This window comes from Heptranchias perlo, chromosome 25 (genome assembly GCF_035084215.1).
Source record: "Heptranchias perlo isolate sHepPer1 chromosome 25, sHepPer1.hap1, whole genome shotgun sequence".
Classification (NCBI taxonomy): Eukaryota; Metazoa; Chordata; class Chondrichthyes; order Hexanchiformes; family Hexanchidae; genus Heptranchias; species Heptranchias perlo.
The window spans coordinates 6,372,773-6,397,116 of NC_090349.1; the positions used below are offsets into that span (position 1 = coordinate 6,372,773).

The 24,344-nt window shown below is 46.8% G+C and overlaps 1 protein-coding gene across 2 annotated transcripts in view; it reads right to left on the minus strand.

Annotated features, from left to right (window-relative positions):
* The window catches only part of slc5a1 (solute carrier family 5 member 1), a 136,695-nt gene that overhangs the window by 107,689 nt on the left and 4,662 nt on the right, over positions 1–24,344 (minus strand). Inside the window, exon 1 of one of the 2 annotated variants that reach the window (XM_068005510.1) lies at positions 9,196–9,404. The exons of the other annotated variant lie outside the window; for it this stretch is intronic. Within the exon in view, the coding sequence (XP_067861611.1) occupies positions 9,196–9,336 (141 nt within the window). The 5' untranslated portion in view covers positions 9,337–9,404. Of the gene's footprint in view, positions 1–9,195; positions 9,405–24,344 lie in introns of those variants that run through there. 2 annotated transcript variants of the gene reach the window in all.

The window sequence follows — 24,344 nt, forward strand, 5'->3', positions numbered from 1 at the left end:
TCGGGCAGTGAATTCCAGATCATAACCACTCGCTGTGTAAAAAAGTTTTCCCTCATGTCGCCTTTGGTGCTTTTGCCAATCACCTTAAATCTATGTCCTCTGGTTCTTGACCCTTCCACCAATGGGAACAGTTTCTCTCTATCTACTATGTCTAGACCTTTCATGATTTTGAATACCTCTATCAAATCTCCTCGCAACCGTTTCTGTTCCAAGGAGAACAACCCCAGCTTCTCCAGTCTATCCATGTAACTAAAGTCCTTCATCCCTGGAATCACTCTAGTAAATCTCTTCTGCACCTTTTCTTAGGCCTTCACATCTTTCCTGAAGTGCGGTGCCCAGAACTGGACACAATACTCCAGTTGTGGCCGAACCAGAGTTTTATAAAGGTTCAAAAGGGGTTTGATAAAGTGCCGCATGGTAGGCTTATCATCAAGATTGCAACCCATGGAATAAAGGGGGCAGTAGCAACATAGATACTCTATGCATGTATTTATAAAGCCCAGGATCCTGTATGCTTTTTTAACCACTTTCTCAACCTGTCCTGCCACCTTCAACGATTTGTGCACAGATACCCCCAGATATCTCTGTTCCTCCACCCCTTTTAGAGTTGTGCCCTCTAGTTATATTGCCTCTCCTCGTTCTTCCTACCGAAATGTATCACTTTGCATTTTTCTGTGTTAAATTTCATCTGCCACGTGTCCGCCCATGCCACCAGCCTGTCTATGTCCTCTTGAAGTCTATCACTATCCTCCTCACTGTTTACTACCCTTCCAAGTTTTGTGTCATCTGCAAATTTTGAAATTGTGCCCTGTACTCCCAAGTCCAAGTCATTAATATATATCAAGTAAAGCAGTGGTCCCAGCACTGACCCCTGGGGAACACCACTGTACACCTCCCTCCAGTCCAAAAAACAACCGTTCACCACTACTCTCTGTTTCCTGTCCTTAGCCAATTCTGTATCCATGTTGCTACTGCCCCCTTTATTCCATGGGCTGCAATCTTGATGATAAGCCTACCATGCAGCACTTTATCAAACCCCTTTTGAAAATCCAGATACACCACATCAGCTGCATTGCCCTCATCTACCCTCCGGTTACCTCATCAAAAAACTCTCTATCAGGTTAGTTAAACACGATTTGCCTTTAACAAATCGGTGCTGGCTTTCCCTAATTAATCCACACTTGTCCAAGTGACTGTTAATTTTGTCCCGGATTAACGTTTCTAAAAGTTTCCCCACCACTGAGGTTAAACTGACTGGCCTATAGTTGCTGGGTTTATCCTTACACCCTTTTTTGAACAAGGGTAAAACATTTGCAATTCTCCAGTCCTCTGGCACCAGCCCCGCATCTACAGATGTTTGGAAGATTATGGCCAGTACCTCCGCAATTTCCAGCCTTACTTCTCTCAGCAACCTAGGATGCATCCCATCCGGACCGGGTGACTTATCTACTTTAAGTACAGCTAGCCTTTCTAGTACCTCTTCTTTATCAATTTTTAGCCTATCCAGTATCTCAACTATATCTTCCTTTACTGAGACTGTGGCAGGATCTTCTTCCTTGGTAAAGACAGATGCAAAGTACTCATTTAGTACCTCAGCCATCCCCTCTGCCTCCATGAGTAGATCTCCTTCATGGTCCCTAACTGGCCCCACCTCTTCTCTTACTACCCGTTTACTGTTTACATGCCTGTAGAAGACTTTTGGATTCCCTTTTATGTTGGCCGCCAGTCTATTCTCATACTCTCTCTTTGCCCCTTTAATTTCCTTTTTCACTTCCCCTCTGAACTTTCTATATTCTGCCTGGTTCTCACTTATGTTATCAACCTGACATCTTACTCACTATCTCTTTTGTCATTCAGGGAGCTCTGGCTTTAGTTGCCCTACCTTTCTCCCTCGTGGGAATGTGCCTAGACTGTACCTGAACCATCTCCTCCTCAAAGGCTGCTCACTGTTCAATTACAGATTTGCCTGCCAATCTTTGATTCCAATTTACCCGGGCCAGATCTGTTCCCATCCCACTGAAATTGGCCTTACTCCAATTGAGTATTTTTACTTTAGAGTGGTCCGTGTCCTTTTCCATAGCTATTCGAAACCTTATGATACTAACGGAACATTTAGATAAGCATAATTTAGTAGGACAAAGTCAGCATGGCTTTATGAAGGGGAAGTCATGTCTGACAAATTTGCTTGAGTTCTTCGAGGATATAACGTATAGGGTGGATAAAGGGGAACCAGTGGACATAGTGTATTTAGACTTCCAGAAGGCATTCGACAAGGTGCCACATAAAAGATTATTACTTAAGATAAAAAATCACGGGATTGGGGGTAATATTCTGGCATGGGTGGAGGATTGGTTATCGAACAGGAAGCAGAGAGTTGGGATAAATGGTTCATTTTCGGACTGGCAACCAGTAACCAGTGGTGTTCCACAGGGGTCGGTGCTGGGTCCCCAACTCTTTACAATCTATATTAACGATTTGGAGGAGGGGACCGAGTGCAACATATCAAAATTTGCAGATGATACAAAGATGGGAGGGAAAGTAGAGAGTGAGGAGGACATAAAAAACCTGCAAGGGGATATAGACAGGCTGGGTGAGTGGGCGGAGATTTGGCAGATGCAATATAATATTGGAAAATGTGAGGTTATGCACTTTGGCAGGAAAAATCAGAGAGCAAGTTATTTTCTTAATGGCGAGAGACTGGAAAGTACTGCAGTACAAAGGGATCTGGGGGTCCTAGTGCAAGAAAATCAAAAAGTTGGTATGCAGGTGCAGCAGGTGATCAAGAAAGCCAACGGAATGTTGGCTTTTATTGCTAGGGGGATAGAATATAAAAACAAGGAGGTATTGCTGCAGTTATATAAGGTATTGGTGAGACCGCACCTGGAATACTGCATACAGTTTTGGTCTCCATACTTAAGAAAAGACATACTTGCTCTCGAGGCAGTACAAAGAAGGTTCACTCGGTTAATCCCGGGGATGAGGGGGCGGACATATGAGGAGAGGTTGAGTAGATTGGGACTCTACTCATTGGAGTTCAGAAGAATGAGAGGCGATCTTATTGAAACATATAAGATTGTGAAGGGTCTTGATCGGGTGGATGCAGTAAGGATGTTCCCAAAGATGGGTGAAACTAGAACTAGGGGGCATAATCTTAGAATAAGGGGCTGCTCTTTCAAAACTGAGATGAGGAGAAACTTCTTCACTCAGAGGGTGGTAGGTCTGTGGAATTTGCTGCCCCAGGAAGCTGTGGAAGCTACATCATTAGATAAATTTAAAACAGAAATAGACAGTTTCCTAGAAGTAAAGGGAATTAGGGGTTATGGGGAGCGGGCAGGAAATTGGACATGAAGCTGAGTTCGGATCGGTCAATGCCCTGTGGGTGGCGGAGAGGGCCCAGGGGCTATGTGGCCGGGTCCTGCTCCGTCTTCTTGTGTTCTTTAGATTTGTGGTTGGGATCAGATCAGCCATGATCTTATTGAATGGCGGAGCAGGCTCGAGGGGCCGATTGGCCTACTCCTGCTCCAATTTCTTATGTTCTTATGTTCTTATGATCGCTGCTCCCTAAATGTTCTCCCAATGACACTTGCTCCATTTGACCCACCTCATTCCCTAGAACCAAGTCCAGCAATGCCTCCTTCCTCGATGGGCCAGAAATAAATCCAATAGCAACTTAAATCAGTATTTCTCAATAGAATGGTCTTGAGCTACATTGGAAAATCTGTGTATTTATTTATATATACGTGTGAATAAATAAATATTTCAACCGCAGACTCAAACATTTCAATCGCCTGAGATGGAAGTTTGCACAGTTGATAAGATCATATGATAAGACTATTTGGCTTATAAAGTCTGTTTTTTCTCCAGACCAAATACAATCTACTCTTTCATGAACTGTGCTGGACCGCACCTGCTTAATTTCCTGTTTAAATATGCCCTAATTGCCAAAGCAAAACTCTGGGATAGTAAGCCAAGGGCACGTCCTCACCATTTAACCCAGGACTGCTCGCCACTCACAACAGCCCCCAGTGTCCCTCCCCCCTCCCAGTAGTGCAGGGTCCCGATGTTCCCGGAGTAGTTGATTATTTCAGTCTGTCCCAATAGTCTCCAATCCCATTCCCACTCCCAGATTCCTTCAGCTCCTTCTTGAAGGAGTTAATTCACACAATTAGGAGTCTCTCCCACATTCACTGTTCCGGGAAAGTAAATGTTTGAATCTCTAATCTCACTTGAGATTGGTTCATTTTAAAGCTGTGACCTCTAGTTCTGGGCTCACAGCCCGTATGTTAAATAGCTGGACCTGCACCTCCATCATCTACAAGGGCCTCGGGGCACTGGGCCAGATGTAATCTTTAAAATCCAACAAAAAGAGGTTGAGCTCTGCAAGTCTCTCATTACAATCTAGTAACTCAAGTCCCAGAATCATCAAGGAGGCCTGGAGGTGAAGATTATCCCCAAGCTCTAAATCATTCTTTGTTTAACTGATATATATTTACCTGACGTCCTGTCCTCACTGATTTACATTGAATGTACAGCACAGAAACAGGCCATTCGGCCCAACAGGTCCATGTGGGTATTTATGCTCCACACATTGGCTCTCAGTTCAGCAATGCCTCGATTTTAAAATTCCTCCAAACTTTGGCCTTTTGCCCATCCCCCACTTTCCTTGCTTCAACATTAGTGGCCATGCCGTCAGCCGTCTAGGCCCTAAGCTCTGGAATTCTCTCCCTAAACCTCTTTGCCTCCTTAAAACCTACCTCTATAACCCAACTATTGGTCACTTGTCGTAATGTCTCCTTCTTTGGCTCAGTGTCAATTTTTTTGTCTGATTATGCTCCTGTGAAGCACCTTAAGATGTTTTACTACATTAAAGACGCTACAGAGATGCAAGTTGTTGTTGTCTGTGATAGTGCAGGGAGATGATTGACAGGTAAGATCTACCTGTACACATCTCTAGAGCTACCCTTCCCTGCGATATCGCTTAGGTTTAACATACAATGTTACACAAATGTTTTGACTCCAGCCCCAGCCACTATAAGGCAGGACTGGGTATCTACTTCACTCCCTGTATTAGCAAGTTATGGAACAATTAAAAATCTGGATCAATGTAAATCACACAACACGTTTGTTTCATTGATGTTTGTGAGCAATAATTCGTCGCTAAATGTTTGCCAGTTTTTCCTGTTTTAATTCATAACTTTGTTTGTCCATTATGTTTGTCTTTGTGACGGAAGAACATTTTTTTTAAAGGGACAGTGTCACCTGGTGAATTCCCTCAAAGGACACTGAGGTTAGTAATCAGAGTTAGTAACCAACTCTAATGGGAGTGACAACAGCATCGGTTCTACAGAGACTGTCACAGTTTGTTTTAAAAGTTAAGGCTAAAGGTAGCTGAAGACTCAGCTCAATGCGGTACCCACCCATGGTAGTACAGTGATGGTGGGGTTCAGTTCTCACACAGGGTGGAGCTTCTGACCTCAGCCAAGCCGCTGTGGGAAGGTTCTGAGCAGGGGCCTGGCACTTTCCCATCAGACAAGGAGACACAAGGGAATGGGACACCCCAGGTGTGTTCCTGCGTACCTCATGACATGTCTCTAAAGGTGATGGGACCTCCCCGTGACTCGGTGGTTAAATACACAGCCTGGTATAGATCTGAGCCATTAAATGACGGGTTCCAGTCGCGATCCCTGGCCTGCACTGAACTTGCTGGTCTTAGCCGGGGGGGTAGTGCAAATCGGCCTGGGCGACCCTGGGCTAGTGAGGCAAAAAATCAGCAGGGTTTCAGCTTCTATTCACTCTTTAGTGACCGCTGCTGGACGTCAGGTGGGAAGGGGATTGGGGACTAGATTATGGTGCTCCTGACAGTGGAATGGTCAATCGGGTGAGGTAACGGATGGCTGTCAGTCCCGTGGATCCATACCCAGCATACTCAGGGGCGAAATGGAGAAGGAAAATATAGTGGCCATTGTTTGTGGTGAAATAAATAATCCCAATAAAGAGACAAACTCTATTCATGGAATCATGGAATTTTATAGTCCTGAAGGAGCCCAATGGCTCATCGTGGCCTGTGCTGACTCTCTGAAAGTCCCTTAGTCCCATTCCCCTGCCCTTTCCCCATACTCTTAGAATGTTCTCTTTCAAACATTTATCAACTTTCTTTTCAAATCCTATTATCAAACGTGCCTCCACCGCTCTTTCTCGAGGGGGATTCCATCCCTCCGCACAAAAAAGTTTCTTCTTTCCCTTTCGGTGCTGATCTTAGACCCGTGCTCTCCAACTACCACCTCAAGAGGACAGACATACAGATATCATGAGCCAAGTAAATGAATGACAAGTTTCACAGAGGCAGCGTTTCTTTCAATCGCACAGCGACAACAACTTGCATTTTATACAGGAAAACGACCCACGGGCTTCACTGAGGCGTGATCAGATAAAAATGGACGCCCAGCCAAAGAAGGAGATATTAGGAAGGGTTAGGTGGGTTTTAAGGAGGGTCTTAAAGGAGGCGAGAGAGGTGGAGAATTTTAGGGAGGGAATTCCAGAGAATGGGACCAAAGCAGCTGAAGGCACGGCCGCCAACAGTGAGGTGAAGAGAGGGGAGCTTAGAGAGGATGTTTCTTGGATAATAACTCATTAAATCAATGGGCCAGGATTTAGAATCATAGGATTTAGAATCATAGAATCTTACAGCACAGAAGGAGGCCATTCAGCCCGTCATGCCTGTGCCGGCTCTTTGAAAGAGTTGTTCAGTTTAGTCCCACACCCCAGCCTTTTCCCCATAACCCAGCAAATTAATCCTCTTCAAGTACATGTCCAATTCCTTTTGAAAGTTCCTGTGGAATCTGCATCTACCGCCCTTTCAGCTAGTGTGCTCTGTGTGAAAAAAAATCCTCTTCATTTCCCCTCTAGTTCTTTTGCCAATTATTTTAAATCTATTACCTCTGGTTACCGACTCACTTACCAGAGGAAACAGTTTCTCCCTATTGCTCTATCAAAACCTCTCATTATTTTGAATACCTCTATCCATTCTCCCCTTAACCTCTGCTCTAAGGGGAACAATCCCAGCTTCTCCCATCTCTCCACATGACTGAAGTCCCTCATCTCCGGTATCATCCTGGTAAACCTCCTCTGTACCCTCTCCAAGGCCTTGACATCCTTCCTAAAGTGTAGTCCAGCTGAGGCCTAACCAGTGATTTGTAAAGATTTAGCATGACTTCCTTGTTTTTGTATTCAATGCCCCTATTTACAAAGCCAAGTATCCCATACACTTTTTTAATCACCTTATCAACTTGTCCTGCCACCTTCAAAGATTTGTGAATATTCACCCCCAGGTCCCTCTGCTTTCGCACCCCCCTCAAAATAATCCCATTTAGATTATATTGTCTCTCCATGTTGTTCCTCCCAAAGTGCATCACTTCACACCTATCCACATTAGATTGCTTCTGTCATGTGTCTGCCCATTTCACCAGTCCGTCTATGTCCTCCTGAAGTCTGCTATCATCCTCCTCACTATTTACTAAGTTGTCAAGTTTTGTATCATCCACAAACTTCAAAATTGTACTCCCTATACCCAAGTCCAGGTCATTTATATATAACAAGAAAAGCACTGGTCCTAATACTGACCAGTCAGAAAAACATCCGTTCACCATTACTCTCTACCTCCTTATCCCTTAGCCAATTACGTACCCAAGTTACCACCGTCATTATTTTCCAAATAAGTCTGTTGTATGGTTCTTTATCAAATGTCTTTTGAAAGTCCAGATATACAACATCTACTGCACTCATCAACCCTCTCTTTTACTTCATCAAAGAAATCAATCAGGTTTGTCAGACCCGATTTGCCTTTAACAAATCCGTGCTGGCTGTCCTTTATGAACCCATGATTCTCCAGATGAGAGTTAATTGCTTTCAAAATAACAATGAGGCTAACTGGCACTTCCGTTATTTATGTGTAAATGGTACAGCAATTTCAGGTAAGAAACAGATGCGTGGTTAAATGAATGTCCAGAAGTTGCTGTCTGAATTGCACTGTTAGCTTCGCAGAAACAGCATCTCACTGTCTGCCTCACCGCAACATGCAATGAATGTTGTGAAATTGCTGTAATTGCTCAGTAGATATGAACTAAACCTGCCGCAGATATTTAGGGCCAGTAATTAGTAGCGTAAGTGCCCTCTTAACGATGTGATAATTGTTAATTACTACCAACAACCTCTCTGGCAGTGAAGATTAACTATTACAAGTGTGGAGCCTCATTCCTTCAGGTTTTGAATTTTTCGGGGAGATTTTAAAAATGCCAAATGTTAAATTTACATTTTTTTTCTTACTAATCCTCTCTGTCTTTTTTATCTCTCTCTTAATCCAATCTTTCTTTATTTCTCTTTCTGTACCTGATTTGACATTGAATTACCTTTAATTCACCCTCCTTCTCAGACCTTCCGCTGTTTATTTCCCAATCCTTAATTCTGATTGTTTAAGGAGATACCCTGTTGCTCGCCCTGTTTACTCAGGTCCCAGATGCCCAGTTTCTCTCGCTGCAGCGTTATCAGCTCGCACTTTCAGCAACTTTGTGGGCAAAAATGTTTTGACCTGAAGGGTACAGGGGGCAAGTCTAACTAACGGCAGATGCCCCGCTAAGGCAAATCCTGGCCCAATTACACCAACATCCCACAGGGGGTGCGGAGAGGAGGAGGCTTCCCAACACAGGCTGATGACCAGAGGTGGTGACTGATACTTGTCTGGTCATACATGACCAGCACAGGCCAGGGGTGACTGTGTCAGTGAGGACAAGTCCTCTTTCAGTGAGAGGATCTCACTCTTCTCCAGTCAGGACTGGCTGCAGTAATCCATCTCTAAAGTCCTCTTTAAGTCTTGAAAAGTCTTTGGAGATAAATTGCACCATGGCTGTGAATGAACAGGAGCAAGGTAAATAGATAAAGATTTAATGGGAACTCAAATAACAAGGCTGGTTCTAAAAAAAACATTTAATTAATAAAGCCAGAAGAAAATGTTCTTTATAGAGCGTGAATATATTGAGATATTGATATTAAATAGAGATTGAATATAATTTCCATATAGTTATAACTTTCTCTAACTTCTTACAAAACTTTATACCTTTAAAAGACGCCTATATTATTCCCACTGTACGTTGAACTCTCTGTGGAGTTCTGACACCTGCTCTCCTGCTTCCCCGCACTCACCCAGATCCCCACAGCCAGAACCACCAAGAAGTAGATGACAATGACCGAGATGTCGGCCGGGTTGTTGACGGCCACCGAGGGGTTGGGGGTGGCCTCGGTCGGGATGGTGCCGCTCCCCGCGGGAACCGTGCTGGGCTCCATTGTCGCTTCTGAGCAGAGGGTCCTAGACCGACACACTAGGCTCACACACACAGGGATGGTTGGATAATTCCTTCAGCCCTGCTTTTATATCTCGGCATTTAAGGTGTGGTTTCTCCTACCTTCTGTTAATAATAAAACCAGGAAATAAAGCCAGCTTTGTGCAATAAAGGACATTCTTTTCCTCTCCCCTAAAGTGCAACCTCGTTCTAATCAGGACTTTAACCAATAGCTCAAAATACAATGCAATTATTAATAATCCACAAATATCTCAGCCTTGGCTCAGTGAGTAGCACTCTGAGTCAGAAGGTCGTGGGTTCAAGTCCCACTCCAGAGGCCTGAGCACAAAATCCAGGTCGACACTCTGGTGCAGTACTGATGGAGTGCTGCACTGTCGGAGAATGAGAATTGTAAACAATTTTACAACACCAAGTTATAGTCCAGCAATTTTATTTTAAATTCACAAGCTTTCGGAGGCTTCCCCCTTCGTCAGGTGAACGATGTGAAATGAATGAGAGGTTAGGCTGTCCGCACTCTCAGGTGGATGTAAAAGATCCCATGGCACTATCTAGCAGAAGAGCAGGGGAGTTCTCACCGATGTCCTAGCCTATTTTATCCTTCAAGCAACATCACGATTAACTGGTTATTTATCTCTCTATTTGTGGGACCTTGCCGTGTGCAAATTGGCTGCTGCATTTGCTCACATTTCGACTACACTTCAAATGTCCTGATGACATGAAAGGCGCTATATAAATGCAAGTTTGTTCTTTCTCTCTTTATATATAGCGTGTGTGCTGATAGGACACTAGATAGTTAATGAATCCCTAGCAGGGACTTTATCCCAGTTATACTCCCACTCTCCTGCCCAAGCAAAGCAGCTTCAGATATGCAACAGGCAGTACAACTCAGGTGGCAAATCCCCATCTAATGCCCGAGCGCATCCCTGCCATTTCACACCGGTTTGGATTTGCACAGCCTGCAGTATAACTCCAGCCCAGTGCAAAGCCCAGGAGACTCACTGGACATCCTAGAAACTTTCACCCTCTGCCCCCAGCCCTGTGTGCGGCAGTAGATCCCTGCACATGGTCCATCAGACATGCGCAGAGCTCCTTTGGGCTGATCTTATTGGGCTGATCCACAGTCAGCAGTATAACTCCAATCTTCAGGCTAACAGTATAACTGAAGCTGCAGATTTTTCATGTCTGAGTTTAATAACACAGGGCATTTGTGTTTGGATGACATATAATAGCCTTTCTCAAAATCTAAAACTCTGCTGCCTGTATCCTAACTCGCACCAAGTCCCATTCACCCATCACCCCTGCGCTCTCTGACCTACAATGACTCTCAGGTCCACCAACGTCTCAATTTTAAAATTTTTGTCGTTGTTTTCAAATCCCTCCATGGCCTCGCCTCTCCCTACCTCTGTAACCTCCTTCAGCCCTGCAACCCTCCGGGATCTCTGCTTTCCTCCAACTCTGACCTCTTGTCCATCCCTCACTCCCTTCACCCCACCATTGGCAGCCGTGCCTTCAGCTGTCTAGGCCCTAAGCTCTGGAATTCCCTCCCTAAACCTCTCCTCCTCTCCACCACCCCCTCCTCCTTTAAGACCCTCTTAAACCTACCTCTTTGACCAAGCTTTTAGTCACCGCTTCTAATATCTCATTGGTGTCATTTTTTTGTCTGATTACGTTCCTGTGAAGAGCCTTGGGATGTTTTACCATGTTAAAGATGCTACGGAGGGCTCCATATAAAAATAAATGCTGAAAATCAGATAAAAGGCCGAGCTGATAAAGAAAAGATTGTAGATCCCATCAAACCCGTTCCATCTACAATCAACTCTATCAACGACTCTGCTCCACTTAATATTGTGAGGGAAAGGGCTGTGTTTCTCTACACGACAGTGACTATACTTCAAAAATACTTAAACTTGTAAAGGGTCATCCTGAGGTCGTGAAAGGCGCTATATAAATGCAAGTTCTTTCAGTATGGCCCTGGCTAGACAAGCTACAGGAAGATGACCAGGGCTGTGTGTTGGTAGCTGCATAGCTTTAGTTGCTCCATCTTCAGCAGTAATCCTGCAACATTCAGGAGTCCCTAAGTGTTGGCCGCTGTCTAAGTTCTCTGGACCTAGGTAAGAGGGACGTATCCATTTTTATATAGAATTACGTACATAGAATCTATAGCACAGAAACAGGCCATTCGGCAGTAGTTTGGTTTAGGGATTCTTAAGCAGACTGATGGGTTTCTGCACCTGTCAGATACCCCGTTGACTAAAAGTAGCTCCATCCCTAGAGAATGCAGTTATACTGCACAGCTTGAGTTGCTGCAATATTGGCTCTGCATCGTGGAAAATGATGGTGAGCAGTATGTGGGACCTTGCTGTGCACAAATTTCCCTACATTACAACAGTGACTTCACTTCATTGACTGTGAAGCACTTTGGGATGTCCTAGCTGAACTGGTGTCAACTATCTGCAAGGCGATCTCACACTGTGCCACTTTTTTTTTAGCTTTGAAATGAAACTTTATGAGATTCCAGGCTGCCTGCTGGGCCAACTTTAGGTTTTCAATGTTGGAGAAGTGTTGACTGTCTTGTGGGCACTTTTCCATCTGTGCTGGCAGTGGCAGGTCATCGAGCAGCACTCTTGGTGTGTGTTTGAGCACGTATACACAAAGCTTTGCTTCCCTCTGCCTTACATAAGGATAGAAACATGACATCATGACTCAGTGCAAACCATTCAACAGGAGGAAATGGCTTTAGATCCTCCATCTCTATTGAATTCCTGATCGGCCATAGTGTTGGTTTTCAGACCAGGTCTCTAGCATTAGTTGGCAGTGTGTTATTACCACTCATCTAACTGTTAATGTGTTGAGTTCGGGGAGGGAGATGGGTGAGGGTGGTCAGCTTCATTTACATGGTGCGGGTGAGCCCCCAGCCCATACTGGACTTGGTGTTGGCAACTCACCCCAGGTGGGTGGGGGCAGGAAATGACCGATATATAACCCTCAAAGAAGGCTAGCTGGTTAAAACTGAAGGGATGCGACCTCTTAAAGGTAAGTGGTCACATAAGAGGACAAATATGTTGGTAGCCTTTAAAATGGCTGCTAATATTTCCAATGTACAATTCATCCTTGGAAAGGCTAATTGGGTAACCAAAATGGGCAACGAAACCCAGCAGTAGGCACAGTAACTGTGGAGGCAGAAGTGGTGCAACAATTGAACTCCATGTTTGATGGCTGGTTAAGTGATGCTACGAGATGATAGGAAGGAGGGGGTTTCTGTTTGCCACTCCAGGGCACCCTGCCCATTGCCGCATGCCTGGGATGAGGTAGGGTAGAGAACTTGAGGGCGCAGCAGGCCATTAATACTACTGGCAGTGCCAGGCCTAGTGCATATTGGCTGCAGGCGTCCTCACAGCGGGCGGCACAGCTCTGTCACAGCCTCCCTGGTGATTAGCTGACATATCCAGGCCTATAAATGCAGGAGTGAGGGTATCATCGGCTAAGGGCAGTCCTCCTCTGCTTGTCACCCCCTCTTGCTCCTCCTCTTCTTCATCAAAATTAGAGAGATTCCCCTTGGCCAACACTTTTACAACAGTGACTACACTTGAAAAGGACTTCATTGGCTGTAAAGTGCTTTGGGATGTCCTGAGGTTGTGAAAGGCGCTATATAAATGCAAGTTCTTTTTTTCTTTCATTGCTTTCTTTTGAGCCAATATTGCAGATGTTCCATAAAAATGTGAATGCCAAAACATTTGGTAAAACAAACCTATGTTCCTGCAATTGAAGATGAATTGAGATTGATAGATTTTTATCAGGTAAGGGTATTAAGGGATACAGGGCAAAGGTGAGTAAATAGAGTTGATGTACAGATCAGCCATGATCTAATTGAATGGCGGAACAGGCTCAAGGGGCTGAATGGCCTCCTCCTATTCTTAATGTTCCTAAAACCACCCAACTGCTGACAGGTTGGGAACTAGCAAAACAGCCTCAATATACGGCAAAAGTCTTATAGACCATTTTAAATGCACGTTTACATACAACACAGTCCCTTGCTTACCCTGGACACCTGTTTTATAAACCCCACAAGGCCCAGTTTCCTCCTGCTCCACCGATTGGGAAACCTGTCCTGGTCATGTCCTGTGATGAAAGTCATAGGCTTGATGGGCCAAATGGCCTCCTTCTGTGCTGATATGATTCTATGATTCTAAGTGGCTGGGTCTCTGATTTAGAAAAAAAGAGCAAATTCTAAAAATCAAAAAAGGAAAGGTGCGAAATGAGATTGATGGACAGACTTCACTTCCCTCTCAGATTCCTTTTTTTTAAACCAGAGCAGATAATCCATTTGAAACAAATGAGTTGACAGGTGCGTTAAATGGGCAACAACAACAACTTGCCTTTATATAGAACTTTTAACGTAGTAAAACGTCCCAAGGTGTTTCACAAGAGCGTAATCAGGCAAAATTTGACACCGAGCCCCATAAGGAGATATTAGGACAGGTGACCAAAAGCTTGGTCAAAAAGGTAGGTTATGAGGAGCTTCTTAAAGGAGGAGAGAGAAGTAGAGAGGCGGAGAGGCTTAGGGAGGGAATTCCAGACTTGGAGCCTAGGCAGCTAAAGACACAGCCATCAATGATGGGGCGAAGGAAATCGGGGTGCTCAAGAGGCCAGAATTGGAGGAGCGCAGAGATCTCGGAGGGTTGTAGAGCTGGAGGAGGTTACAGAGATAGGGAGGGGCGAGGCCATGCTTTGAACACAAGGATGAGATTAAATTTGAAGCTTTGCTGGACCAGGAGCCAATGTAGGTCAACGAATACAGGGGGTGATGGGTGAACAGGACTTGGTGTGAGTTAGGATACGGGAAGCACAGTTGTGTATGAGCTGAAGTTTATGGAGGGTGGAGGACGGCCAGGAGAGCATTGGAATAGTCGAGTCTGGAGGTAACTAAAGCATTGGTGAGGGTTTCAGCAACAGATGATCTGAGGCAGAGGCAGAGACGGGCGTTGTTACAGAGTTGGAAGTAGGCGGACAGTCTTGTTCAGCCTCAGACAGTGGCCAGGGAGGGGGACGGAATCGGTGGCGAGGGAACAGAATTTGTGGCAGGAACCGAAGACAATGACTTCAGTCTTTCCAATATTTAATTGGAGGAAATTGAATGCTAAATGAATGCATTGAGAATCTAGCCCCTCATTCCTCATGTCCATTTTTCAGTCTCTCCTATTTATCCTATCTGGCGCAGGCTTATGAATAATCTCTCCAAAATCTGGATTGTCTCAGGCTGCCCATTCAAATGTTACTGCATTAACAACTGATGTCAAGTCACACGTATGCTTTATCAATGCATCTGTGTTGCACGGAGCTGCTGATGAAGGAATGCAGTCCGTCCACCTCTTACACTTCAGACCAGACCCACGTGCTCCTCAACACCACTGCAATCGGCTGGAAACCTGAGCTCCCAGGAAGAATCAATGCTGGCTTTATTCCTTAGAACTGGGGCCTCATTGTAGTTCGAGACATTAACTCACATCAGGTAACTAATGCAAGAAGACAGCATATTATTACGGGACTAAGGTTACAGTGATTTTGGCAGGTGCTCTTTCACAATCTCCCTCTGATAATTATATAAAATGAAAGTCATCTAATCTGAATGAAGTGTCCTATATAGGCAATGTTTGTTCAATTCAGAGAAAGTCATTGATAACTGAAATGAACCTGACTGAGCAAAGTACAGTGTGAGTGGGAGATTCACAGCTGATGGGTATTGGCATCTGAAAGAAGACCCTCCAGCAAAGGAATCAAACCAGGCAATGGCAGAGCTAGTAGGGGTTTGAGGTCCGGCTCCATCTCACTCCCGGGAACCTCTGTCACCCCACCTTCAGCCTCCAGGTTCGGCCTGCTAGTCTGTGTGGATCCCAGCCCAGCCTTCAGTCCGGGTATGTTGGCATTCCCCAGTTCCTACCTCGGTCCCACTCCTGCCATGTCAGTCGAATCTCGAGATCAACCCCTCCCTTACCAAACCTAACTCCCCCACTGAAACCAAGCACTGGGGGACTTAGAGTAGATGATCCACAAGAAGTGGGATAAACAGAAGTGGCATTGAATATCAAGGGTCCTGATGATAAGTAGTGAAGATAATTAACTGCAGATAAGGGAAGAAGTGATGAAACGGTGCAGTAGGAAAGGATCTCCCCATATACAGGAAGGCTCCTCCTGCACCTCTGCTCACCGTCCTGCACAGTATATAAGGAAGAGTCTGTTGTCAGAAGTAAAAGAACAAGAAACACTAGCATTTATATACCGCCTTTAACGATCTCAGGACATCCCAAAGCACTTTACAACCAATGAAGTGTAGTCACTGTTGTAATGTAGGAAACGCAGCAGCCAATTTGCGAACAGCAAGTATATTCTTATATAGTGGTTCAAAATGGAGACAGAAGAGCAGCAGGATGAAGAGGACGTGAGAGAGGGATGGAGAATAAGGCTGCACCAAAGGAGAAGATGACCTACTAGGAGGTACCCTTCCACCAGCCTTGGCTTTGGTAATTGCACTCTCGCCTTTGAGTCAGAAGGTTGAGGTTGTGGGTTCAAATCCAGGCTAACACTCCAGTGCAGTAGTGAGGGAGCGCTGCCCTGTCAGAGTGCTCCTTTCGATGAGATGTTAAACCGAGGCCCCGTCTGCCCTCTCAGGTGGGCGTACAAGATCCCATGGCACTATTTGAAGAAGAGCAGGGGAGTTCTCCCTGGTGCCCTACCCAATATTTATCCCTCAACTAACATCATTAAAACAGATTATCTGGTCATTATCTCATTGCTGTTTGTGGGAGCTTGCTGTGCGCAAATTGGCTGCCGTGTTTCCTGCCTTACACTTGAAGTGACTAAGCTTCAAGAAGTACTTCATTGGCTGTAAAGCCCTTTGGGACGTCCTGAGGCCACGAAAGGCAATGTATAAATGCAAGTTCTTTTCTTTTCACCAGAGTCTACAGACCATGCTGCTCCTTCAGGGATGTATCAGAAGAGGCCTGCTGACGGAGGCTTTAGTTCACTAAGGACATATTGCAGGAACTCTGTTATAACCAGGCCACCAAACAGCCTCTCAAACACATACTGCTGTCTCAGCCCAGGTAAAGGTTGCCACTGTCCTCAGTTCCAATATCATGGGTAGGGTTGCCAACTCTGGTTGGACGTATTCCTGGAGGTTTCATCACATGACCTCCCATCTCCAAGTGTCCCGCCCAAACAGTTATTTCCCCATCGCCAATATTTTCGTGACTAATAAATGAAAGTGTTTAAAGAAAATGAAAAGAACATCCAGTTTTTTTTCATGCTTCTATGATTTTTCTCCCGAGTTGCTCCTTATTTCCTGGAGACTCCAGGTCAATCCTGGAGGGTTGGCAACCCTGGGCACGGGGTCCTTTCAGGCTGTGACTGCTGACTTCTGCAACGTCACTCAATTTGCAGCCTGTCGCTGTAAACGGAGAGTTACTGTCGGGATTTTTCGAGCACTGACTTATAATAAAACAAGAAAAAAATGAAATAACTACTGCAGATGCTGGAAATCCGATCAAAACAGAAAATGCTGGGAACACTCAGCAGGTCAGGCAGCACCTGGGGAGAGAGAAGGAGTTAGGTCTGTGCTTCAGGTTCGTCAGAACCTGTGAGTAGGAAGAGTCAACCACTGAGTGTGGGACTGGAGTCCCGTGTAGGCCCAGACCGGATAAGGTTGGCAGGTCCCCTCCCCAGCGTCAGTAATCTCCTTCAGTCGCACATTCCCACATACACCCTCCACTCCTCTGACACCAGTTCACTCCCTGCTCCCTCCCCTCTACAATCAACAGTTCCTCATTCAGCCATTACACTGGAACTCCCTCCTCCGATCCCTCCGCCTTGTCCCTCCCTTCCAAAACACTGCTAAATACCCTACTGTACTCTGGGCGTTTTTGTTTCTCTTTACTCTCTCCACCAGGGCCCTGTTCCTCCCACCACACTGCTGTGTCTCTGAATGGGAATTATATGTGCAGCATCCTGAGCTGTTGCTATAGTAATGGGGGACAGATGTGCATGATTAAAGTGTTTGAGGACCATTGGGATTTTTTTGTTTCATGCTCTAAGGACAGCTGAAGTCTCCTTAATTTTAACAGTTGTTGTATATGAGGGTAGAAATTGGGCATAAAACGAGTGCAACAAGGGTCAATTTTGGGGGCTAACATCCCACACCCAAAGTACACCTGAAAGGCGTCCGACCCGATATTGGGTCGGGCCATTTCCCAGTCATCCCTGGCGGCCGCCTAAAACAGGCGTTAGGACCCTTACGTATGTAAACATGGGGTTCATGCCTGTTTTTGCCCCCCTTGCCGAGATTGGATAGGAATGAGCTGGGCAGGCTCGGGAATCTACAGCGGCCGGTACGTTTAAAAAATAATTAACGATTGTTGGTGTGGAGGCAGGAGGAGCAGGAGTGCTCCCCCGACACAGTACAACTGATCGGGGACCACCCCCCCCCGACCCTCCTGGAACTTACCTTCAGGCCGATGGCAGTGTGGCAAGCAGCCCGATAGACACTTCCTTCCTGTGAAGGTGCGACAGATGCCTGCAACTCACCCAATTGGTATTAACGAGGCCCGAGGTCCAATTTCGGGCCGGCCTCCGGCCTCTCGGCTGGGGCGTGGGTTCCATATGTGGTGCCAAAAATGGGCCTGAACCCCCTGAGACTTTAGCACATACCAGGAAGTGCTTCTCAGGAACATTCAAAAAGCCTTGGCAGTACCAGAGCCTCGATGCATTTTAGTCACTGTCTTTCATCGTGCCTGTCGTTTCTGTGTCACCATAGTAACAGCTCAGGATGTTGCTATGTCCGGTGCTGTTATTAACACCCTGCCCTATCTCCTCGCTTCCGCCCATCACTCCATTCTGTACCTTTAAGGCTGAATTGAGCTGTTTGCAATGTTAGTTTCACGTCAGTTTCCAAAACGTGAGGCTGACCAGCGAGGGAAGGAGAGTAACATAAGAACATAAGAAATAGGAGCAGGAGTAGGCCATCCAGCCCCTCGACCTGCTCCGCCATTCAATAAGATCGTGGCTGATCTTCTACCTCAACGCCATTTTCCTGCATCATCCCCATATCCCTTGATGCCTTTAATTTCTAGAAATCTATCGATCTCTGTTTTGAATGTACTCAATAACTGAGCCTCCACAGCCCTCTGGGGTGGAGAATTCCACAGATTCACCACCCTCTGAGTGAAGAAATTTCTCCTCATCTTAGTCCTAAATGGCCTACACTTTATTTTGAGACTGTGACCCCTGGTTCTAGACACTCCAGCCAGGGGAATCCTCCTTGCATCTACCCTGTCGAGCCCTGTAAGAATCCTTTGTGTAATAAAGGCCAATATAGCATTTGCCTTGTAATTTGCCTTGTAACCTGCATGTTAGCTTTCAGTGACTGGTGTACAAGGACACCCAGGTCCCTTTGAATATCAACATTTCCCAATCTCTCACCATTTAATAAATACTCTGCATTTCTGTTTTTCCTACCAAAGTGGATAACTTCTCATTTTTCCACATTATATTCCATCTGCCATGTTCTTGCCCACTCACTTAGCCTGTCTATATCCTCTTGAAGCCTCTTTGCATCCTCCTCACAACTCACATTCCCACCTAGTTTTGTGTCATCAGCAAACTTGGAAGTATTATATTTGGTCGCCTCATCCAAATCATTGATATAGATTGTCAATAGCTGGGGCCCAAGCACCGATCCCTGTGGTACCCCACTAGTCACAGTCTGCCAACCTGAAAAAGATCCGTTTATTCCTACTCTCTGTTTTCTGTCTGTTAACCAATTCTCAATCCATGCCAATATATTACCCCCAATTCCATGTGCTCTAACTTTGTTCACCAACCTCCTGTGTGGGACCTTATCGAAAGCCTTCTGAAAATCCAAATACACCACATCCACTGGTTCCCCCTTATCTATTCTACTAGTTACATCCTCAAAGAACTCCAATAGGTTTGTCAAACATGATTTCCCTTTCATAAATCTATGTTGACTCTGCCAAATGCTATAATTATTTTCTAAGTGTCCTGCTATCACATCCTTTATAATAGATTCTAGCATTTTCCCTACTACTGATGTCAGACTAACAGATCAGTAGTTCCCTGTTTTCTCTCTCCCTCCTGTCTTAAATAGTGGTGTTACATTTGCTACCCTCCAATCTGCAGGAACCGTTCCAGAATCTATAGAATTTTGGAAGATGACAACCAATGCATCCACGATCTCTATAGTCACCTCTTTCAAAACACTGGGATGTAGATCATCAGGTCCTTGGGATTTATCGACTTTCAGTCCCATTAATTTCTCTAGTATTTTTTTTTACTAATACTAATTTCCTTCAGTTCCCCATTCTCGCCAGACCCTTGGTTCTCTAGTATTTCTGGGAGGTTTTTTGTGTCTTCTTCTGTGAAGACAGACACAAAGGGGCCGATTTTTGGATGGACGAGTGGGTGCGTTGGGGGTGGAGGGGGCTCGTAAATGGCGGAATCCCAGAGCGGATCCGGAGCGCTGCTCCAACCCGCCCACTTCCAGGTTCCTCATTGACGCGTTCGTGTACTTCTTTAGATAGTTGAGGTACTTGAGAGACCTCATTGACAGGAGATTTTGGCAGGGGTGCAATTTTGAAGGATCCTCATCGTGTTTCCCGTGCTGTGGGAAACACTCCCTGTTGGAGCAGACGTGTTTCAGCCAGCAGCCAGTGGGAGATTCAAAGGATTATTTGACAGGTGGGGAGAAAACCTCATTTATTGCAGCAGGGCACTCTGTCACTTCAGACAAAGTTTTGGCTGCAAGACCTTTGTCTTTCCACTCAAAATTCTTAATTTATACCCTAAACTCTCTGTGCAAACACATTTACCTACTTTGCGGACCCCCTCAAACTCACACTGTCAGAATGGGGGGCGCCATAGCTGCATTCACCACTTCATCCGAGGACGAGCAACATCACCAGCCTCACCAGGCACGGCATCCACCTCCACCACGTGGAGCTCCACAACACAGTGCTGCGCCACAGGCACCTGCACAACAGCACGGAGGGCAACAACAGAGAAAGTGACGTTGCAGGAGGCACTACCCTCGCCACAGAGTCTACAGACCGAGGCTCAGCCTCCTGGACCTCTCTGAGGAGCAGTGCATACGGAGGCTCAGACTCAGTTGCCAGGTAGTCGAGGATATCTGCAGCCTCCTTCATGCCGAGCTGCTCCCGGCTGGGCCGAGCAGCATCTCCTTACCTGTCGCTGTCAAAGTCACCACTGCCCTCAACTTCTTCACCTCCGGATCCTTCCAGGTTGCCACCGGGGACATCACTGGGGTCTCTCAGTCATCTGCACACAAGTGCGTAAGGCAGGTCACCGCCGGCTTGTGTCGCAGGGCCTCACACTATAGCAACTTCCCCATGGATGACCTCAGCCAGACAGAGAGGGCAGTGGGATTCCACACTGTGGCTGGTTTCCCACGGGTGCAGTGTGTAATAGATTGCACCCATATAGCAATACGAGCACCTCCACACGAGCCAGGACTGTTCATCAACAGGAAGGGCTATCACTCCATCAACACTCAGCTCAGCTGTGACCACTGCAAGAGATTCCTTCACGTGTGCGCCAGATACCCTGGCAGTGCTACAATTCCTTCATCCTCTGAGAGTCCAACATCTCACCCCTCTTCCATGCACCCAACACCCACAAGGGCTGGCTCCTCGAGGACAAGGGATACCCCCTGCACACGTGGCTCATGACACCTCTGAGGAACCCCACCACCGAGCAACAGCGTCGATATAACGACAGCCACATCGCTACCAGGTCTATAATTGAGCATGCTATAGGGCTTCTCAAGATGCACTTCAGGTGCCTTGATCATTCTGGGGGAGCATTTCAACACGCACCAGACAGAGTGGGACGCATTATAGTCGTGTGTTATGCCCTGCACAACGTGGCACAACAGAGAGGGGTGCTGCTGGAGGAGGCCCCATCCACATCTGCCACCCATATTGAGGAGGGGGAGGAGGACGAGGAGGAGGCCGAGGAGAAGGAGCAACCCATGGGCAGAGCAGCGGCTCACCTGGCTGCTTGTGAGGCCAGGGAGTCACTGATATGTGAACGATTCTCCCAACATCAGACAGTGTGAAGAGTCCAATCCTCACCATCTGGATAGAGCAGCGGCCACACCAGCCCCTCCCCCCCTGCCCCCTGCATAAAACAGTCCTGCAACTACACATAGACCCACTGTAGAGTGACCCAATGGGTGGCATCAAGTGTGGGTGTTCATGGTGAACCTCATGAAAGGGACTTATTACACAAGCCAGTCAAGAATGGCCAAGATGTGACAGTAGTGGTGACAATAATAATATTTATTGTGAGTGGAAAAAAAATCAAATGTAAATAAAAAACATGACAAACCGTCAAACACCCTTGTGCATCCCCTTTGTGCTCACAAAACCTTCTCCTTTCGCTTCCAACTACTTCTACGTGGTGCTTCCCTTGTGGCTGCAGCAGAGGTAGTGGCAGGTTGCTCTTGGTCCTGCCCTGACCGATTAGATGCTTTGGGCCTACGCCCTCTGGGTTTCGGTGCCCATGAGGGCCCCTCCAAAGACTGCTCCACCTGCACCTGTGCAGGGGCAGATTCGACCACCTGGAGAGGAGGCAGCATTGCGGGTACTGATTGAGGGGGGGGCAACGGGTGAGACGTGGGAGCGCTTTGAGTGGTGTCCCCACTTCCATGTCCCCTTTCACCATCTTCCCTCTCCTGGGCCAGGCCCACATCACTCCTACCACCCTGCTGGACGACAGTTTGGAAGACATGTGTGAAGCCTTGTAAGGCCAGTGCCAGAGTATCTGCCTGCCTGTTTAAGGCGGCAGAATGTTGTTCACCCTGAGTCCGAAGGGCCGTTGTCAGGGCCTGAATGGACTCATTGTTGAGCCGTGCTTGAAGCTCCATGGAGGCAAACCTTCCCTCCATCGCAGACATTCCCACACTTACCCACGACACTATCTCAGAGATGCCCTCACGTCCCTGTGACACTATCTCAGAGATGCCCTCACATATCTGTGCCACCATTCCACTCATGCAGGAGTTGGACTCCTCCATCCTCTGTGCAATTGTGGAGAGTGCGCCTGGCACCTGTTCCAGCAGCTCGCAAATGTGCTGCTGCCCCTCGATCATTCTCCTTTTCATGGATGGCCCCCAGGGTTCAGCATCTGTGGCCAGCTGAGCAGAGCCTGGAGAAGAGTCCTCGCACCGACGGGACTCTCCACAGCTGCCCCTGCCACCAGTGTCTGCTCGTGCTCACGTGTGTGGTACCTCACCATGTGCAACCCCAACTAAGTGACGAAGGGGACCCACCGAGGTGTGTGTATCTGCGCTGGTGGATGGCTCGCTCAGATGTGACGTGCCCCCTCCGAGGAATTGCCATCCGGCATCACGGCGGTCGCTGAAGGCCCTGTATGAGAACAGAATGCAATATTAAGCATGACGACAGATGTTGAGGTGCTGACGATGGCAAGGCATGTTAACATCATTTGCTATTGTGTGTGCTGAATGTTAAAGTTCTGTCACCAGCCGTTTGTCGGGTGCCAGTCTCGGTGTCCCCCACGGACAGGCACTCGAGGGTGTGGCTCAGTTCCAGAGCCTCCTGCTCCGCGTCTGTGAGGACGACCTGATGTTGCGGCCCCCCTCCAGTCCTCGCCCTCTCCCGTGCATTCTGGGCTCTCTTCTCCTATAAGGGGAGAAAGTAGAGAGGCGTGAGTGAGGGATGGTGACGTGGCCAACCGCTGAATGCATTGGTTTGGGTGAGGCTGACCGTGAAAGAGATGCATCAGAGGGTGAGTATGAGACAGAGCCATGACATTGTAATGAGGATTAGGTTGAGTGGTAGTGGTGTAGTGAGTACTGGGGAGGTGAGGAAGTGCAGGTAAGTTGAGGATGAGGTTTGAGTGAGTTTGAGGAGTGATGTGATAGAGTAGTGTTAGCAGTGCAGAATGAGTTGTGGGGTGGGGGCAGTGATGTGGAAGACGGAATGTAGGTGAATCAGTAAGTGTACTCACTTTGACTGACCTAGTTAGGTCATTGAAGCGCTTCCTGCACTGGATCCAGGTGCGGGAGACGTTGCTGCTCCTGGTGACCTCCTCTGCCACCTTGAGCCAGGCCTTCTTGGTGGCAGAGGCAGGTCACTTCCTCGCATCCCCCGGGTAGAATATCTCTCTCCTCTTCCTCACCCCATCCAGTAACACCTGGAGTGAGGCATCATTAAACCTGGGAACAGCCTTTCCCCTGGGCTGCTCCATGCTGCTCTTTTGGTTGTTTGCTGAAAGATCAGCAATGGAGGACTGCCCCTTTAAATAGGGCTCCTCCAGCTGACAGCCTGTGATGGGGGTGCACAGTCCGCCCGCTGCGCAGGTTTCCAAACCCGGAATCCACGGTAAGTGGCTTCAATTTACCCGCAATCGCATGGGGAACCCACTGATTTTACTGGGCGGGTTATCCACGCGCTCAGTCGCCCCCCCCGCTGCCATCCCACGTCCCTGGTAATATCGGGACCAAAGTATTTGTTTAATTTCTCTGCCATTTCCTTATACCCCATTATAAATTCTCCTGTCTCTCTCTGTAAGGGACCCACATTTGCCTTCGCCAGTCTTTTCCTTTTTACATACATATGAGGAGAGGTTGAGTAGATTGGGACTCTACTCATTGGAGTTCAGAAGAATGAGAGGCGATCTTATTGAAACATATAAGATTGTGAAGGGGTTTGATCGGGTGGATGCGGTAAGGATGTTCCCAAAGATGGGTGAAACTAGAACTAGGGGGCATAATCTTAGAATAAGGGGCTGCTCTTTCAAAACTGAGATGAGGGGAAACTTCTTCACTCAGAGGGTGGTAGGTCTGTGGAATTTGATGCCCCAGGAAGCTGTGGAAGCTACATCATTAAATAAATTTAAAACAGAAATAGACAGTTTCCTAGAAGTAAAGGGAATTAG